Source organism: Monodelphis domestica, chromosome 1 (genome assembly GCF_027887165.1).
Source record: "Monodelphis domestica isolate mMonDom1 chromosome 1, mMonDom1.pri, whole genome shotgun sequence".
Taxonomy (NCBI): domain Eukaryota; kingdom Metazoa; phylum Chordata; class Mammalia; order Didelphimorphia; family Didelphidae; genus Monodelphis; species Monodelphis domestica.
In genome coordinates this window covers 670,648,384-670,668,382 of record NC_077227.1, presented here as the reverse complement: position 1 = coordinate 670,668,382, position 19,999 = coordinate 670,648,384, and the positions used below count along the sequence as shown (strand labels likewise).

Here is a 19,999-nt window from a genome sequence, read left to right as displayed (position 1 = left end):
ACACTGAGTCCATCACATCCCCTTAGAGGGTGTAAGGCAGCTCCTAGCATGGTCTGGTCCTTGGCTTTGTCCTGATGGCTCCAGGGCCCAGCACAATTCCAGACACTTCAAACTGCTTGCTGAATGATTGACATGACAGTTATCTTCAAGCACTGTCACATGCATGGACAATTCCATTCATGCTACCATTCCTTATAGAAGTACCTTATCCTATACTATTCTCATCTCAAGGTATGGAATCTATATCCCGCTACCCAGAATGATCCTTTTCACATAAAAAGTGCTTCACAAAGGTGTGTGGAAATGGATTTTTGAAACACATGTATATTCTTCTAAAATGGTAAAATAAAAACATAATGCAATCATTTATTGGTTTTGGAACGCATTATATGTATGTCTTGCTTCCAAAAGAGCTCATTACCTGCTATCACACCATAATAGCTCCCATGAAAGACACTAGAAAAGTAAATACAATACCTGCCCAAGACACTTATAGTTGAATTAAAGAGATAAAGTATACACATATAAAACAAGAATTATGAAGCAACATATACATACACATATAATACATGTAATTAGCTTTCTATAGGAAATGAATTCAATCATTTATTTATTTATAGATAACAGTTAATTTTGTCTATTTCCATGGTAAGGAAGGGGAGGCATCTTAGGAATGACAATGTTAGAGTTAAGAGTAATGGATTTGGAGTGAGTAGACCTGGATTTAATTCTTGATTTTTTTTTTAACTTTTACATTATCTTTGCATTGATTCTACAACAGAAGAGAGGCAAGGGGCAATCAAGATGAAGTGACTTGCCCAGGATCCCAGTAAGGTCCAATTTGAACCCAGGTCCTTCTGACTCCAGGCCTAGCACTCCAAACACTAGCCTACCTAGCTTCCCCTTCTTACATTCTTTAATACTTATATCACTTTGGGTAAACCAGTGACATTCTTTGTTGATAGCTTCCTTTGAAGATCTCACTCTCAATCTAAATCTAAAAAACCCTCTATTTTAATGCAATTGAATACAATTTTTTAAAAAAGAATGATTTATCTATAAATAACTAAGGATTTCTTATATAGAATCTTATTCATGTAAATATTCTTCTTGGAAAAAGACAACCTAGTGTAATGGATAAAGAGGGTTGCCTCAGAGTTAGTCAGACCTGAGTTCAAGTTCAGCCTCTGCCACACACTATCTGTGTCACCCAGGGCAAATCACTAAACATTTCAGTGGTCCAAGCAGCTCTAGTTCCAGCCAAAGTCCACTTAGCTTTAAAATCTACAGGCTTATTTTTCTATCAGTACCAGATAGTTTTGATTATAAAATAGTTAAGAATTTGCTAAATATCCTTCCTTTACATTTTCCTATTAATTCTTTTGATATTTTTGATCTTTCATTTTTCCAAATGAATTTTGTTCTTACTGGTAATGCAAAGTGAAGTGAGCAGAACCAGGAGAACATTGTACACAGTAACAGCGATATTATAATGATGATAGATTATTAAAGACTTAGTTACTCCAATCAAGGCAACCATCCAATTCCTAAAGGACCCATGTTGAAAAATGCTTAACTCTCAATGCAGACTGAAACATACTTTTTTCACTTTTTTTTGTTTTATTTTTTGACTATGTTTTCTTCTGTATCATGGATAATATGGAAATGTTTTGCATGACTTTACATGTATGTTTGTTAACAAATTGCTTGACTTCCCAAGGAGGGAGGGAGAGAATTTGGAACTTGAAATTTTAAAAAAATAACTAAATTTTTAAATATTTAATTGGGAAATATTTACTAAAACAAAAAAATATATATATTTTAAAAAGGTAAAACAAAACAAACAAAAAAACCTGAACTGACAGGCCATTCCTTAGCAGCTTCCAATAGGATAGTTCCAAGTCCACACATTGGATCCAAAACCACTGCACCAACCTACAGAAAGAAAAAGTGATTTGTGAGTGAGAGTCATAGTGGAGAAATACCCACATTTATGTCTCTTGTGGCAGTAGACAGACCAATACAAAACACACATAGTTCAAATTAGTAAATTTGGGGGGAAAGCACTAATAATGAGGGATCAGGAAAGGCCTCGGGGAGGTAAAGGGCTTTTCAACTGATCTTTGAAGGCTCTAGGCATTTCAATGGTGGAAGGGAGGAGGGAGGGCATTTCAAAAAGAGTTGAGAAAGAATGCAGGGAGAGAAGTCTTTGGAACTCTATACGGACCTCACATAAAGGCCCAGATAGGGGTACTGTGAGCAGGTGGACAGAAGGAGCATTGGGAGAAAGCAGGATTCTGAATGAGCAGAGTGGAAGATCGATAGAGGAGAGAGAAGACTGAGGAAGGAGCCCTTGATGAGGTTTTGGAAATGAACAGAGACCAGGAGAGAGAAATGGGGCCATGAGGAAGAGGGGGTAACAAGCATGGACTAGATTCCCCAGGATTTTAGCTGTAAAAGGGAAGAAATCCCTGGGGCACTAATACAAAGCTGGTGGCCAAGTCAAGGTCTATGGTTAAAAGGAGGGTGGATGAGAAAAGAAATTGAAGATGGGTGACAAAGGGGGATGGAATAGGATGGAGGGCTGGCCTTGGAAATGAGAAAGGCAACTTTTCCCTCAGGGACTGTGAACTTAAAAAAAACTATTCCATGCTACTCAGACAGTACTTTAGGGGAAGATAAAGTTGTAATCTCCTAATTGAACAATGAAGGTACTTAGTTCTCACCTTATAGTGAAGCTAGAATGCTAAGCTAAGTCTATTTTTAGACCTTAATACAAAAAAGATGTTAAGAACCTATAAAGGTTAAATTAATCACAAAAATGTCAAGTAACTAACAAAAGGTGAATTTAACAAAGAAGTGTGAAGTAGCACAAAAGATATAATCTAACCAGAGAAGGTGAGAACTAAAGAGTGGACAGTCCTGGAGAAAATCTAACCAAAGAAGGTGAGAACTAAAGAATGGGCAGTCCTGGAGAAAAGCAACTGCTGTGATTGGTAAACGTGAAAATTTAGGGGAGGTGACACAAGAGAAAAGATCTTTAAAAAGAGGATGCAAAGGCCAGAAGGGGGATTTGGACATTCGGACATATGGGCAGTTCAATGAAGGAACTCAACCTGAAGGAGCTCCCTCAGACAGCTTCCTTGAGACAGTGGTGTGGTGACTTGGGTAAGACTGCCTTCTTTTCCCTTGGGCTCAGGGAGGTCCTTTGGTCAAGGCCTTTGACTCCTGTCTGGCTCAGGCTGAGCCAGAGCAGTTTAAATTAACTTTTTCCTTTTCCTCTCTCTTCTACTTAATCCCTTCTCTCTATATTAATTAAAATCACCATAATTTCCAGCTGATTTGGGTATTTTATCATTTGGGATTTTCCCTGGTGACCAATTAATTTAGATTTTAAGTCACAATGCTAAAATTATCCTTGCAGGACAGAGAAAAGGAAGAGGGGATGGAGAATGATGTGGGAATCTGAGGCATTGCATTGGAAGAGAAGAACTTTTCAATGCATCTCCCTCATTTTCTTAGCCAAGTATAAGCCAAGGGTCTCTGCCAAGAGGAAAGGGAGAGAGAACAGAATAGGTAGCTATAGAAGGGATGGCTTGAAACAAATATTTTGGACAATGGAATATAGTTAATCAGGGAAGCATAAAAAGATTACCATGTAGCAATGAAGGTCCTGTTGGGATGAAGTAGCAAATTTGTAGTGGATTCATTTGGCAACATAGAATGGTTTCTTACAGTGGTATTAGGTAGCATGAGGAATAGAGAGGATGGAGGAAAGGATAGGATAGGGAAGGAAATGATCCAGGGTTGGTTGGTATAAAGGAGGATTTTTTTAATACTAGGAAAGTAAATGAAGAGAATAGGGTATGTAATTTTAGATACTAAATAGTGATGTTTTTGAGAAATACTAGATGACATGGGAAATAATGAAATTTTCTTTATTCTTGCTTGTCACAGGAATGAATATTTTAAGTGAATTTGTTAAACTCTGCCACCTAAATAAGCTATTATGCAGGAGACAGAGATGATAACTAGTGTGGTAAATTTTATTTCCCCATTAAATATCAAGTTGTATTTCTTCTGCCTATCTTTGAAAATTTTAATTTTCAAATAAAGACTAAAATACATTACCATTTAAAATGAAAATTTTTCCTTACATTGATTTCAGCAAGAGATGCCATTGTCCAAGCTATAGTAGAACGAAGTCCTGCCACCTTGATGTAAGCTCTGCTTGCCAAAGGAAGTCTAGAAAGAATTTAGTCATGGGGTCAATAAGACTGAATTCTGAATTAATATGCATTAATGAAAAAGTAATGTATTTGCATATATTCACATACATGCAATAAAATGTTAAAGATAGTATATTGTTTTTAACTTTATAATTAAAACATATTTATTAACTGGCAAAATAGATCTTGAGGCACTTTAGATAAGTGAATTTTCTAGACAACTGAAATTAATTAAGTAGGCAGTATAGAATAGTGGAAAAAATACTAAACTAAGTCAGTGGACCTTGTTTCTTGTTCCAGCCACTTATTAGACATAGAAGCTTGAGAATTCATTCACCTTTTGTGCAGATAAATTTTCAGGGTTGTTTTGAGGATCAGGGAACCTTAAAGTCTGAAGGGACATCAGAAACCATTTACTCCAGTATCCAAAGGAACAAGAATTCTCCATTCACAGAATATGAAAGCAGTTTTCATTAGCTATTTCTTTAATAATGAATTCTAGAGTCTAAGTACTTTGCCATGGCGCCTGGCATACAGTAGATGCTATATTCATGTTGGTGAACCTATGGCACACATCCTGGAGAGAGTTGCTTCCTTCTCTCCACATGTACCTGAGGACATTTCTCCCATCACCCATCCCTCTGCCCAGCAGACCAATGGGAGTGCTTCCTCCTATCTGGGGTAAGGAGGCAGCTCACAGGTTGCATGAGGATGCAGTTTGGGCACTCAATCTCTAACATGTTTGCCATCATTGTGCTATATAAAGGTTAGCTTTTTTTTTTCTTTTTTCAAATGAAGTCAGAGGCTGAATTTATACTCGAGTCTTCCCAATGCTAAGACTAGTACTCTATCTACTGTGCCACCTAGGAGCAAAATACATTACAAAGAGAGTAATAAAAAATATTGTCTACTAGATATAATACTGAATGTGGTATTATATGTCCTTAAAAAGCCCTGCCCAAATGCAAGGCATTATTATTATTATTTCTTTTAATAAACTCATTTAAATTTTTTTAATTTTTGGGAGGAAATCCTTCTCAAATTATATATATATATATATATGTATATATATATATATATTTGTCTTCCTATGTAGGACATATTGCACCTATTTTGACTGAATTTTGTGGCAAACTCAGTGTAATAATTATAACCATATGACAGACACTGTCCCACAGATGAACTGAGGAATCCTGCTGAATGAGCACCAAACTCTTAGAGCTGCTCTGAAACCTGCTTTCTGGAAAAAGTGCTAGGTTTATCAACTTATTTAAATTTTTCACTTAGAAAAATGAAGGCTATGGAGCTGCATGGTTTCACAATATAGCATGAATTTTTGTAAAATAAATTCATGAAATGAATGGCCGTAAATTACGGTCATGTAAAATTCTCCCAAATGACTTTCTCATTGGTCAGAAAATTCATCATTTTCCCTCTTGTTCTCACTGTTCTCAATGTCTGATGGAATGTCAGCATTCAAAACCTGACATTATATACATATTTATTTTATCACTAACATAAATGACCAACAGTAATTGCTTTTCAGTTTTAATTCATTCTTCTATGTTACTTTCAGTAAGCTTTTTGATTTGATATGAAAGGATAACCTTACTATTTTAGCAATTTGTACAAGATTGTTTTGGGGAAAATTTGTGGCAATATCCATTAATTCTTCATTTATTAGAAGAAAAAAGACAATTGTGTAAATATAGACATCAGGACAAATTTGGTACAAACTTTCCTTAAAGTTTAGGATTCAAAAAGGGGAAGAAATTGGATTCCAGAACCTACAGACCAATACATTTGGTATCTATTCATGGCAAAGTTCTAGAACAAGTTTGTAAATGAATGGTTCAGGAATTATAAAAGGAAGTGGTTGCCACTGGGAATACCAGGTTTTAACAAGTTATGTCTAAGTCCTTCCTCTTTTAAATGATATTAATGATATTCTTCAATGATTCAAATACATACCATAACTGAACATGGACTCTATTCCTCAAAATGAAATACTTTAGAGGAAAATATATATAATAGTGGGACAGCTAGATGGCACAATGGAGAGAGTGTTAAGTCTGAAGTCATAATGATTCATCTTCCTGAGTTCAAATATGGCCTCAGACACTTGTGAGACCTTGGGCAAGTCACTTTACCCTGTTTGCCTCAGTTTCCTCATCTGTAAAAAGAGCTGGAGATAGAAATGGCAAACCACTATAGTATCTTTGCCAATAAAACCATATATGGAGTCACAAAGATTTGGACATGACTGAGATGAATGAATAATAACTATATATAACAGTGAATAATAATCATACAACACTGGTGAATCAAAATCATATATTTACTATGAAAAATATGAAATTGATGAGAGTTGCGCACATGAACTGAAACTGTTCAAACTGGGCCCAAAAGAAGGGGCCCTACTATCTCTGTTGCAGCAAATAGATATTGTTAAATTCAAATACCTGCATTGAATTGAGAAATATTTTTTAAAAGATAAGTTGAATTGACTAAATTCAATTCCAACTAAAATTCTAAACTTGAGGGTAAGAACTAAACAATTTTTTATTATTTTTATATAACAAATGTATATACAGTCTGTGTGGACTGCATATGGTAGTTGCTTAATATATATTTGTTGAATTGAATTAAAATAATTCTACATGTGATCTTTCCCTTTAGAACAGGTAACCAGAGATAGGAGGGTAGACAAGAACACACTTAGAGCATAACTGTAAGTTGTTCTCAGGTTTCCTATAAGTTTGATTTGGGAGAAAACAGGTGGCCTAGTCAAGACCAACAAAGCAATATAACTACATTAAACTTCAGGGAGATCTGTATGACCATTTGTTGTAGATACTATGGATAGAATTAATCTACCAGGAAAAGGATTGAATTAAACCAGATGTCTCAAACTTTATTCTAACCTGAGATCTATTAAACAGCTAAGTTTTTTTGATCAGATGAGGACATTTGAATTAAACAAATCTTTGTGAAGAGAAACAAAGATTTAGAGAGCAATGGTAAAAATGGATGAGGTCTATAAACTAAGATCAAACATGAAATACGAGTTTGATCATTTGATTAATGAGAAGAAACACAGAACCTGGGGGACAAAAGAGAACTTAGAAGCCTTTTAGTTTGATACACAGACCCCTCTATAACATATCCAGCAAAAAATCATTTAGTTTTTATTTGACCCTGTTTGGCTAAAAGTACCTAATGAGTACTCTATTCAATTTTTAAATGATTCTAATTTTGGGAAATTTTTCTGTAGACTAAGTTGAACTTGTCCTCCTGGAACTTATATCTATTGGTTTTATTTCTCCCACCAGTGTTATATAAAATAAATTGAATTCTTCCACTCACATGACAGTCCTAAAATATATTGAAAATAACCCTAATATTATTCTAAGTTTTCTTTTCTCCCCAGGTTATTGTGAAGATTAAATTAACTCTCCTCTGCCCATTTTTAGATTTAATCACCAAAAGCGTATACACCACACTCACACTTGAGTGGGGGAAGTCTGTGACCCACGTGTATGATAGTGGGTGATGAATCAGAATCAAATGACTGCCTCCTGGGCAGTCCTAAGCAAAGCTTTAGCTGTAATTGGTACATGTCAAATGGAAGAAAGTCACAGGAAATGATGAAAAGGGATGACCTTTAAATGCCAAGAACTTCCTGTGAAGGCTCTTTTCTGTCTTTTACCTTCAACTTTACTTTGGAGGATTTTGGGCTTGAGATCTTATACTGCTTCCCTTTTGGACTGACATGTGGTGAGTGAAAGGCTGATTCTTTTCCTGGATTTTTCTGAAGAGATTAGCCTCAGGAGAGACCTACCCTCTTGAGAGGGGCTCCCTGCACCTCCAGGTCCTTGGCTCAAGGCCAAGGCCCCTCCAGCTAAGGGTTAATTAACCCTGCCTGGGTTGAGCCAGGGGTCAGAGCAAAATACTTAGTGCTTAGGCTAGATATCTTACCCTATTCTCTCTCTGGTTTCTTTACTTTCACTCTTTCTATATTTTATAAATAGTTAAAATAAATTTCTTTGGAATTAATTAAAATTCCTGGCAACCCTATTCTTGAATAATCCAGTCCAACCTTTTATAAAAACCTCTCACATTCTACCCCTTACATTATTTAATCAGTCTTCATATGACAAGGTTTAGGAATTTCCTAGTTATTATTCTGGTTATGCTTCTCTGGATATAACCCATCCCTGTTATCGATAATCCTAAAAAGTTATGCCCCAAATTGCATCCAGTGTTCCAGGTGATATCTAGCAAGTACATGTAGATGCCCACCTTTCTGGTTCTGAACATTATGTTTCTATTAATATAGCTGAAGATTACATTAACTTTTTTGGAAGCCAAGACACACAGCTAAGTGTAGGAAGAAGGAAAAAATTTAAATGCAAGTTTGATGGTATGAGATTGTTCTATATGGTGCCTGTGAGATCCAAGTTTTCACTTAACTATTTATGTAACAATCTCATATTCAGTATGCCATTTTAATCCAAAGTTGAATTAATGAGTAACAATGTGAGGCAGAAGGATGGCAAAAATATTTTTCTATACTGACTCTACCTTCTCTGGGTGAATTTTACAATTGTCCAACAACAGAATGGTTTTGCTCTCTTGAAGAAAGACTTTTGTTCTGCAGCTGCCAGCCTCTTCACACTTAGAACTAGGACATTATGACTTATCTCTACCCATACTTTCTTACTTTGGTGATGCCAGGTAAAACACAATATAAATATCTTGAAGAATTTTCCAGAAAACCATAGTAGGAATTATTATCCTTATTTATATTTGTAGAAACAATGACCGTATTCTGTGTGACTAGAGAAACATTACCTTTAGATTTTCTAAAGAGTTGGAAAAAATTTTCTCCATAGTAAAGTATTACAGGGCATCAGATTTGGCAATGAGCACTAAGGGCTCAAAGAACTGCACGGTAGGTTCAATTTTAATAAATACTTACCATTTCCATAAGCAAATATTTATACATATATATTTCTTACCTAGACTGACTTATAAATTTTTAAATTAATGAATAATTTAAAATATTTAAGACACTAGGTATAATTTGTCAATGTCATGTTATAAATAAAAATTAATCTTAGAGGCTTATTACTAGATTGATAAGCATTTATTAGCGATGAGATTGAGAGAAATAGATTTTCCAACCTTTCTAACTTAAGTAGGATTAGGTATTGGATTCCAGTCCAGTGTGGTCCCCTCCATGCTGCTGCTTACCAGAGATTATAAGATGAGATGAGTATTCAGAGAAAGAGCCAGCCCAGAAAAAGAGAGTCAGTTCAAGGAGAAAAACTGGGGCAAAGAGCTCAACTCCGTTTCTCACACTCACAATCAAGGATGCCAACAATACGGATGGGGGTGGTGAACATCAATGCCAAGGCAGATGACCTCTCTCAGGAGACTCGAAATGGCTTTTTAATGAGTCCTGAGGATGGGATTCTCTGTTTTTTGCCTTTTAGATATGAATCTAAAAGATATCTCTATTTGGCTTTAACTCTGGCTTGCTATCCCTATCTATGGTGGAGGGAGAAATCAGACCAGGGGATCGCATTTTCCTTTTTGTCAAACTTTTGTCCCTTCTCCCTTCTTTAGTATGGCAATTTTCTGTAGTCATAGTTGATGGTGGGTAATTGCAATGGTGCTGCATCTGTCCTACATGTTTGTAGGATATGCGCTACCTTGATTGGACCTTGATGGTGAATCAAGGACTTATTATAATTTTAATTTATACTTACATTTATATACATGTATGACTTCAATATAGTTTTTAAAATTTAATTTTCTCTCTTGTTTTAGGGAGAATTGATTTATATATTATTTAATGCTTTTAAAAAATCAATAACCTATTTTATAGCTTAGTCATATACCCTGTGTCAATTCTACTGTTGGTGTGTGTATATTCTGAGAGGCAGATTGTGTAATTATCCTAAAAGTCTAAAGTCAAGGATCTTTTAAAAGCAATTTTAGGAAAAGCTAATCGCCAATATCCTGGACCAGGAAAGAAGATCTTCTGGAAAAGATGCTATAAGGATGCTTGCAGAAATCAAACACTACATTATGAGATTCAGAATGAACCTTTGGATATAATGAAATGAACTTTTGGTTGGGTTGAGCCCTCCATTTAATCTGATTTTGTAAACACCTATGCCAAAAAGGGGAATGCCCCAAATGGCTCTTTGTTAATGTGCCTGTCAATCATTTTTCTCCTTGTCTTTCTTTAAATTACCCAAATTGTAGTAATTACCTCCATGAAATGTACAATATCTTTACTGCTCTTATTCATCCTTGTGAGAAAATCCTAAATGTATAGACTCCATATATGGAATGATTCAATAGACAGACTGAAATTTTTATCTCCTGTAGAACCAAGAGTGGGGAGCCAACATGCTGGTCTCCCAAAGAATGGGGGGGGGACTGTGTGAAATAAATATCTTGGGGGGGATCTCCATCCCAGTCTAATCCCCCAAAAGATGAACCCCTGTGGATGGACAGAGGAGTCACAGAGTCACATGTCTGAGGTGCAGGGAAGCCAGATGGGCAAGCTGTTGGCCAATGGAAGGATCCAGGGGAAGGAGCTTAGGTCTGAAAAGCCAGCATGGGAGCTGAGTCAGTCTCTTTGCTCCTATTTTAATCCCTGAACTGTCTCTTGCTCTCTGGGTTGGTTCTTTCATTGAGCTCTTATCTCATCTTGCAATCTCTGGCAAGCAGTGGTGTGGAGGGGACTGCACCAGGTTGGAATTTGGAACCTGATTCTTCTTAAGTTAGAAAAGAGAGAAATAATGTTTCCAGCCTAATCTTTCTTTACTAATAAATGCTTATAAATCTAGTAATAAGCCTCCAAGATTATTTTTTATTTATAATAGTCATTAATGTAACTCATGGCTGTTATCTAAATTTTTATACTCTAACAGATAAAAAGTATACATTACTAAAATATTTTAAAGGCTCATACAAAACATAAAATATCTAGTTTTGTGTTCCATCTATTGTCAAATTAGTTTTTTTTGCTACAAACAAAACATATAGAACTGTTGACTTTAAAAACCTTCATGAACTTAGGAAAAAAATCATGGAACACAAAAGTATAAGCATCTACCTGAAAACAGGAATCCCCACCACGGAATAAATGTCATTTAGATGTATAAATATCTGAAAGGGCAAACACAGAAATTAGATTAAGAAACAAATCTCCACTACTAGGACTTTGGGGTTACAACTTGAATGCTTTAGTTTTGTGCCTAAGAAACCCATATTAAAGAGGAAGGTCCAAGGACTTCAAGATTATATAGTATAATGGAAACATTTACTATTTTTTTCTTAAATGAAGGTTTTAATTAAATTACCAATCCATTTTGTAGGTAAAAAGTATATGCTGTTAAGAAATTCGTGTATTAGTATGGATAAGAGCAATTCTACATAACAAACATTAAACAGGCACCTACTGAATGCTAGCTACTTGCTAGGCACTTGGAACACAAAGACACCATGATACAGATGTGACCCTGAAAGGGCTCATATTCTAATGGAATAGTGGGATACATATAGAAAGCTCTCACATTTCCTTGTAGTGTAGGTAAGTGCAAAGTGGATGTCTAGGCAAATGTAATGAGAAATCAGAAGGGAGATATCACTGTAAATTGGATTTGGGAAAGCGTTGTAGGTGAGATAGCAACTATGTTGGGCCTTAATGGGAAGGACAAAGCAAATGGAGGAAAATAAAATCCATTCCAGTTGAGGGGTGGAAGAGAGAAATAGCACAAGTTAAAGCAGGGAGACAGAAGAAAATAAGGTGAGGAAAAGGAATGGAGATTCATTTTGTTTGGCTGGAACAGAGAATTGTATGAGATATAGCCAGGAAGGAATGCTGGAATTAGATTATGTAGAGAAAGTCTTAAATGCCAGGATCAGCAATTTCTATTTCCTCTGGTAGGCAATGCAGAACCATTGAAGGTCATTTAACAGAGGAGAGATATGATCAGGTTATGCAAGTTATATGTGAAATGTGCAGTTATATGCACACATAAGTCTCAATAAATGTTTGCTGAGTGAATGGATGAATGAATGATGAAGGAATGTGGGGTGTTTGGGGGCTTAACTCAGAGGGACAGCCCTAACTAAGAGGCCCTACATGGCTAAGGGCTAAAGGCTCCTCAGTGCCTGCCACAGTCTCTGGATAAATCTGCAGGCCCTTCTGAAGTTCCTCTGGACCTGCTAGATAAGCAGCAATGTCTCTGAAGCTCAATGGCTACAGGGTTTTTTCAATCCATCAGCTTCCTTTTCTCCTTACTCTATTCTTATCATTCTCTGTTTAGGTTCCGTTTCTGAGCTAAAGTGTATAATTTGTTCACTATTTAGCTCTGACATTCCTGCTTTTCAGGATTCCCCTTCATATACCCAGTAACTGACGCTCTGGTTTGGTCCAAAGAACAAGTTCTTAATTGGGTGAGGCATTATTCCATTTTAAGTCAGGTGTGTCAAATAAATACCTTTTTGGATTCATGAAACTGAAGTTACTTGGTTATGATCATTTTATTTGATACTGTCAGAGTAATACGAAAAGATTTTTCTTATAGCTAGCATTCCCTAAGGTATATGGGGGGCATGGATCTCTCTTGCTCCAATACCAGTCCCCAACCACGAATAAACAGATTAGGTCCTCATCTTGTTAAGAAACTTTTACAATGAAAACCACCAAAGTTATCTACATTCTTTATTGCTAATGAATACAATTGTTCCCTTCAGTGTAGCTGTTTTCTTTTTAAAAAATCTTAAAATATAAAAAAAACAAATTATGAAATTATTCAAACAGTGTCAGATTGAAAATAAAAAATGTTTATTACCTCTAATTTGGGGTTTCTCAAATCTGCTTTCCAGCCAAACTGTTTTATAAGAGCAATTCCTATAACTCTTCCCACCTCCTGGAAAAGCAACAGTGAAGGAAAAGATTATACTAATAACAGTGAAGGTAATAGCTTAAAGATACAGCCTAAAACTAATGGGATGAGTAAGAAAGGCTTGAATGTGTGATGAAAATATATCATTAACAAAACTTTCCTATCAGAAACAGGAGTTTCATTAAAACAAATTATATTCAGGTACCCACATGCAACTGCTATAATCAAAATTAATTTTGTTCATCTAACAACTTCATCATTTGATGAATTCATTAGCAACTTTTATAAGAAATTCTTTTAAAAGGGAATAATGTTCTACAACTATAATTCCTTTAACCAGCACAGAAATAAAAACTTTTACAAATCTGCTTATTTTGATGCAATAGCTTCATCTTTTTGCCATGGTAGAAAGCTGTGTCCACAAAGCAGCACAGTTTACACCTAGGAAACATTTTCCTAGATCAGAAATCTGAATATTTTGAGCTATATTGGAGCTATAAAGGACTTGGTGGTCATCTAGTCTACCTCCCACATTTGATACAGAGGCCCTGAAAGTTCTATGAAGGGCCAAGATTGACAGAGAGTAGTAAAAGCTGAATTCTAATTCAGGTCCTCTGACCCCAAATTTCACCCTCTTTCCATTGCAGAATATAAAAAGGAACTGAATTTATTTGGAGAATAAAGGTGGGTGGCAGGATGGAGTGGTGGAATGAGTGCTGTATTAACTCCGGTTAGAGAACTTGAATTCAAATCTTTAGCTCTGATACTACTTGGGTGACCTTGGGCAAATCATCGAAGCTCTCAGGCCACATGATTTTTTTATCTGGAAAATGAGAATTTAACTAGGTGATCTCCAAAGGTCTTTCCAGCTCTAAATCTATGCTCTTTTCTGTACTTACAGTTTGTTGCTAAATATATGAACAACCAAATCATAATATAGCAACTCTGGTAATTCTGGATGTCTAAAAAACTGATAGGAATTGCAACATTCCTGATTCAGCTTTAGTGATTTATGTCTATAATGAATATGGTAAGAGGACTGGCTCGGTGATGCCATGGTCCAATTTGGTGGTCATACATATACATCCTCTAGTTGCTTGCCAGGCCCCAAACTATGCCCACTCTCCTACTGTGTCTTGTAAGAACCCCAGCTATGGAAAGGTGACGTTGATTGTGTCTTCTATGTAGTCCTAGTGTCGGGCAACAAATAGTTAATGCTTGGCATCTCATTTAGCTTCAAGGTTCAGACAGCAGAGCATCATTGACCATGTGACTAATTATAATACCTGGCAAAACTGTCAAAAAGAAGGAATGAGGTGTTCTTCCATTATCATTGCAATAATACAATAGCTATTATATATTATGTATATACAAATACATATATATATTTTAAGGTTTATAAAGTAGTTTTCATGTGATATCTCATTATATATATATATATATATATTTTAAGATTTTGTGTGATATTTTATTCTCATAACAACCTTGTAAGGTAGGTGCTATTATTAACCACATATTACTGAAGAGGAAACTGAGGTTTGAGAGAGGTTAAGTGACTTGCTTAGGATCAGACAATAAGGCAGGATCTGAATTTAGGTCATCTTGTCTTAAGCCCAGTGTTCTATCCACAATGCCACCTCACTGTTAAATTATTGTGTAAATAATGTATATGTCATAAATAATTCTTATGACTTTCTGGCATAAAAGTGCTAATGGGTGGCTCAGTGGATTGAAAGTCAGGCCTAGAGACGGGAGGTACTAGGTTCAAATCTGGCCTCAAACACTTCCCAGCTGTGTGACCCTGGATAAGTCACTTGACCCCCATTGCCTAGCCCTTACTACTCTTCTGCCTTGGAGCCAATAAACAGTATTGACTTCAAGACGGAAGGTAAGGGTTTAAAAAAAAATGGGTATTTATTTTAATGAACTGGAGGAATTCCATGTGAACTGGAACGCCCTCCAGGAACTGATGCAGAGTGAGAGGAGCAGAACAAGGAGAACATTGTACACAGAGACTGATACACTGTAGTACAATCGAAGGTAATGGACTTCTCTACCAGCACCAATACAATGATCCAGGACAATTCTGAGGGACATATGGAAAAGAACACTGTCCACATTCAGAGGAAGAACTGTGGGAATAGAAATGCAGAAGAAAAACAAGTCCCTGAACCACTTAAATTAGTCAGAACACTTGTCAGCTTTGTCAGATCTATAACAGGTTATCCTGTCTGCCCTTGCTCTAGGCATCCCGAATTACAAGAAGTCATTTACTTTGTATGTCCATGGTCAGAGAGGGGCAGCTTCAGATGTTTTGACTCAAATGTGGGGACCTTCTTAGTGCCCAATTGCTTATTATTCAGCCCAACTGGACCCAGTAGCTTCAGGAGCACCACCACATCTTAGAGGTGTAGCTACCACAGCTTTACTACTAGTGACAAAAACTGTTGATCTAGTATCAGAAAGTCATAACTATGGGCACAATTATGTGCCCACATGAGGTAGAAGCATTGTTGCTAAGGCATAGAACACAGGCATTTTCTGAGCAGTGAATTACAAGGTATGAAATAACCTTGTTAAACAATGAAAATATTACTCTAAAACGCTGTACTAATCTTAACCCTGCCACCTTGCTTCCAGATTTACCAACTTCAGGAGAACCATCACACAGTTGTGAAACATTAGTGTCCATGGCAGAAAAGCCTCGAGATAATCTCTTGGACACTCCCTTAGACAACCCAGATCTAGTCTTATTTATGGATGGTTCTTCTTTTATGAGGGATGGCATATGCTACATTGGAGCTCCTGTAGTCACAGAATTTGCTACTGAGTGGTCAGCTTCACTGCTCTCTACTATTAATGCTCAAGGTGCAGAACTCAAAGCCCTGAAACATGCCCACATAATTGCCAAGGGTAAAAAGGCAACAATTTATACAGATTCTAGTTATGCTTTTGGCATTTGTCACTCAGTTGGGATGCTATGGCTCCAGAGAGGATTGTTAACCTCAGCTGGAAAATCCATAGCTAATGCAGAAATTATTAATGAAGTTCTTTCTGTTCTCCAACTGCCGGAAGCCCTGGCTGTGGTTCATTGCTCTATCCATACAGGTGGCACTGACCCTTGTGAACCTTAAAAATTCTCAGACCCTACTTCATAAGGTTAGGATTGTAAACCTTAAAAGAAATTCCCCATTGGAACCATTCCCCATTGGGACCATTCTCCATTTGGGCAGTGAAAGTAACTTAGATCAGGAATGTGAGAACTCTACTTAGATCAGGAATGTGAGAACTCTACTTCACCATACTTAAGCATGCCTTAGGGGAAGATAAAGTTGTAAACTCCTTTCTGAACAATGAAAAGTACTTAAAACCCATACTTATAGTGGGACAAAAAATTCTTAAGCTATGCCTATTTTTGGATATAATACAAAGGGTATAAACTTACAAGGAGCAAAGAGGTGAGAAATTTACTTAGAGGTTTTCTGGTGTGAACTTAATAAAAAATTTAAAGCCTTCTTAGGTGTGAACTAAGAATGGTCTGTCCTTTGAAAAATGTCTACTGTGATTGGTAGATATAAGGACTTAGGGGAGGTGACATAGGAGAAAATGCCCTTTAAATAGGAGCTCAGATTCATTCAGATGGTCATTTCAGATTGAGGCATTGAGCTGGTGAACTCAGCTGAGATGGAGCTGGCCTGATGTCACTAGAATCCCTTGCTTGGACAGATCTTGTGGTGAGTGATTAAGATTAAGGACTGACTGATCTTTCTTTAGGGCTTAGGCCTGGGTTGGCCAGGGCTGCCTGGGCCGGCCTATCCTTTTCTCATTTATTTTCTTCTCTCTCTCTCTCTCTCTCTCTCTCTCTCTCTCTCTCTCTCTCTCTCTCTCTCTCTCTCTCTCTCTGTCTCTCTCTCTCTCTCTCTCTGTCTCTCTCTCTCTCTTTAATTCCTCATTGTATTAATTAATTAAAATCCCTATAAAACCTAATTGGGTATATATTTAATAATTGGGAATATTTCCCTGGCGACCACCTTATATATTGATTTAAAAACAAGACACTGTAGTGAAAACATATTTTCTGTGTTCACAATTTACTCATCTACTCTTTTATCTACTACAATTTAAGTCTTCCGCTGTTTTAACTCACTACAGTTTAAGGCCTCAACTATTTTAACTATTACACCCTGTCTAGGGGAAATGACCAGGCAGATACCGCTGCAAAGCTAGCAGCCATAGAAGGGCCTGAATTAATTTTAACATTAACAACCACTGATGACTTAAATTTATCACTTTCCTATAATGAAAAGGAAGTGGAAAAATGGAAATAAAAATTTAAAGCAAAACAGATTAATGGAGTATGGGTGTCATCTGAAGGAAAACCCCTGCTCCCTAAAAGTTTCTATGACCAATTTTGCCAATCTATTCATAAGAATGGTCATTTTGGTACCCAGGGCATTGCGGACTCTGCTAAAAGAGGTACATACAATCAATATGGATAGCCCCTGGCTTAACTACTATAGCCTCTAGAGTGTGTACAGGCTGCTCTACTTGCCAAGCATATATCCAACATGTCTTTCGTGGCAAAGCTTTTGGTGGGTGTCCTCTGGCTTACACACCTTTTGAGCACCTGCAGATAGATTTCATAACAGTACCAAAGGCTGGACAATATAAATTTTGTCTAGTCATAGTAGATCAACTGACCAGATGGTCAGAAGCATTTCCTACAGCCCGAGCCACAGTGGCTTTTGTTGCTAAGGTGCTTTTGAAAGAGATTATTTTTCACTTTGGCCTACCAGCATGTATTGATTCAGATAGGGGAAGTCATTTTACTAATTCTGTTCTAAATCAGATATATTCTTGCTTGGGGATAACTCCCATATTTCATGTACCATATCATCCCCAGAGCTCAAGCCAAGTTGAAAGAATGAATAGAGAACTTAAAACTATGATTGGCAAATTATGCACTGAGACACATTTAAAATGGCCTGAAATTCTCCCTCTGGCCCTATTTTATCTTAGAAGCAGGTCCAGGGGAGACCTACACATCTTACTATCTGAGATGCTTTTTGGACATCCACCTATCCAGGCTAAGCCTTTCTCCCCTGCATATACATCACTATTAGGGGGAGATACTTCTATTGTTTCCTATATACAGGAATTATAGCACAAACTGCATGAACTCCATGAATCCAGAGCTGCAGTACAAGCAGGACCACTAAACTTTTCACTTCATGACCTGAACAGAGGAGACAAGGTGTATATTAAGAATTTCCAGCATACTGGAGCAACTCAGCCTTCCTGGGAAGGGATGTTCCAAATATTGCTAACTACTCCAACATCTATAAAAATTGGAGAGAAGGATTCTTGGATTCATTGCTTACATGTAAAGAGAACATCTTCTATTGAGACTGATTGACTGTATCCTATCACATGCATTGGAGATAATAATCCATAGACAAGTAGATACCGTTTTTGGGAACACACTGAATTCTTGAATTTTATTTTATTATTGCTTTTCTTTTATTTTGATTAGAATATTTAGTTTTTTCCCTTTTCTCATTTCTTGTACTTAAGGTACATATAATCAATATTATTTTGTATTTTGCAGTAATATAAGTTTAAGATATATATTTGCAATAATATTAATGCATACCCAAAAAGCTTTAGACTGTCAGAACCTGCCATTTATTGATAAATGTTATGGGACTGTGGTTAATGTTTATGTCTGATTCTAGGGAATGGGATCAAAAAAGGAGCACAGACTTAACCTGAATAGTGCCAAAAAGAGTACACAGGTCAAACAAAAGAAACCAATCAGGATAGGATTGATGAACCTCTAAGCCAATACAAAAGGATTTGAACCTAGTTTGAGACTCGAGGTTGAGATGCCTGACAAATGTTAAGACATAGGACTCTCTTGTATCCACATTCTTTGTGAACTACTCACAGACAAGTACCTAAGTTTGGCTATCATCCTGGCTCCCCCTATCCCTGAGAATGACGAAAAAATCAAACCAGAGACTGACATTTCCCTATCACACACACAAAAATCTAATCCTTTACCTCTCTTATAGCATGGCAACTTTCTGTAGGCTTGGCTGCAAATGGGTAAGTGAAATATTACTGTACTTTGTCTTATGAAGTTGAGGGATAAAATTTACTTTAATTGGACCCTAATACAAGGGCCTATTATGAATTTATTCTTGTTTACTCAAAATTTTATATACATAAGTTTGATGTTTTGATTCTGATTTTGAATTTTTTTCTTTCTCCCCAAAGTTTAACTTCCATTTTTTTCCTCTCTCTTCTTTTGATAATTGACTCATATGCCCCCATAACTCAACTATGCATCCTGAGCTGAACTGGGTATTTCTCAACACCCACTTTGGGGGGGATTGTATTTTCATAAAAATCCAAGATTTAAAATTTTTGTTCTAGAAAGAACTTCAAGGAAAGAAGCTTGCTAACTCCTATAATACAGAGAATGAACTATTTGCAGAAAGATGCCTGAAAAACCTACGCTAAATCAAGAAGATCCAGAATGAACTTTGGGTGTAGTTGATTGAACTGAAGATTGATTGAACATTTATTTTGAATGTATACTCTTATGCCAAAAGGGGACTGCCCTCCAATTGGTTTTTGTCAACACGCCCAGCAAAACATTGGTTTTGCTGTCTCTCTCTTCTATTTCCCTCAACTCTAATTATTGCAGTTTCCTCTTAGAAGATAAAAATTTGCATGCACCTGTAGTTAGAAGATTTTAGAGGTACAAGATGATTATGTTTACTGATCAATTGGTGAGACTAGTCTCCTAATCATCATGGGTGGGATTGTGAA

At 36.5% G+C, this 19,999-nt stretch overlaps 1 protein-coding gene across 3 annotated transcripts in view; it reads right to left on the bottom strand.

Moving 5' to 3' along the window:
• Positions 1–19,999, bottom strand: part of THUMPD2 (THUMP domain containing 2) — a 275,888-nt gene that overhangs the window by 21,087 nt on the left and 234,802 nt on the right. For all 3 annotated transcript variants that reach the window (XM_007476992.3, XM_056825863.1, XM_007476991.2), the window contains 4 exons: positions 13,109–13,186; positions 11,365–11,417; positions 4,158–4,245; positions 1,864–1,935 (listed from right to left, as the gene is read on the bottom strand). In XM_007476992.3, coding sequence (XP_007477054.2) covers positions 1,864–1,935; positions 4,158–4,245; positions 11,365–11,417; positions 13,109–13,186 — 291 coding nt within the window. The remainder of the gene's footprint in view (positions 1–1,863; positions 1,936–4,157; positions 4,246–11,364; positions 11,418–13,108; positions 13,187–19,999) is intronic.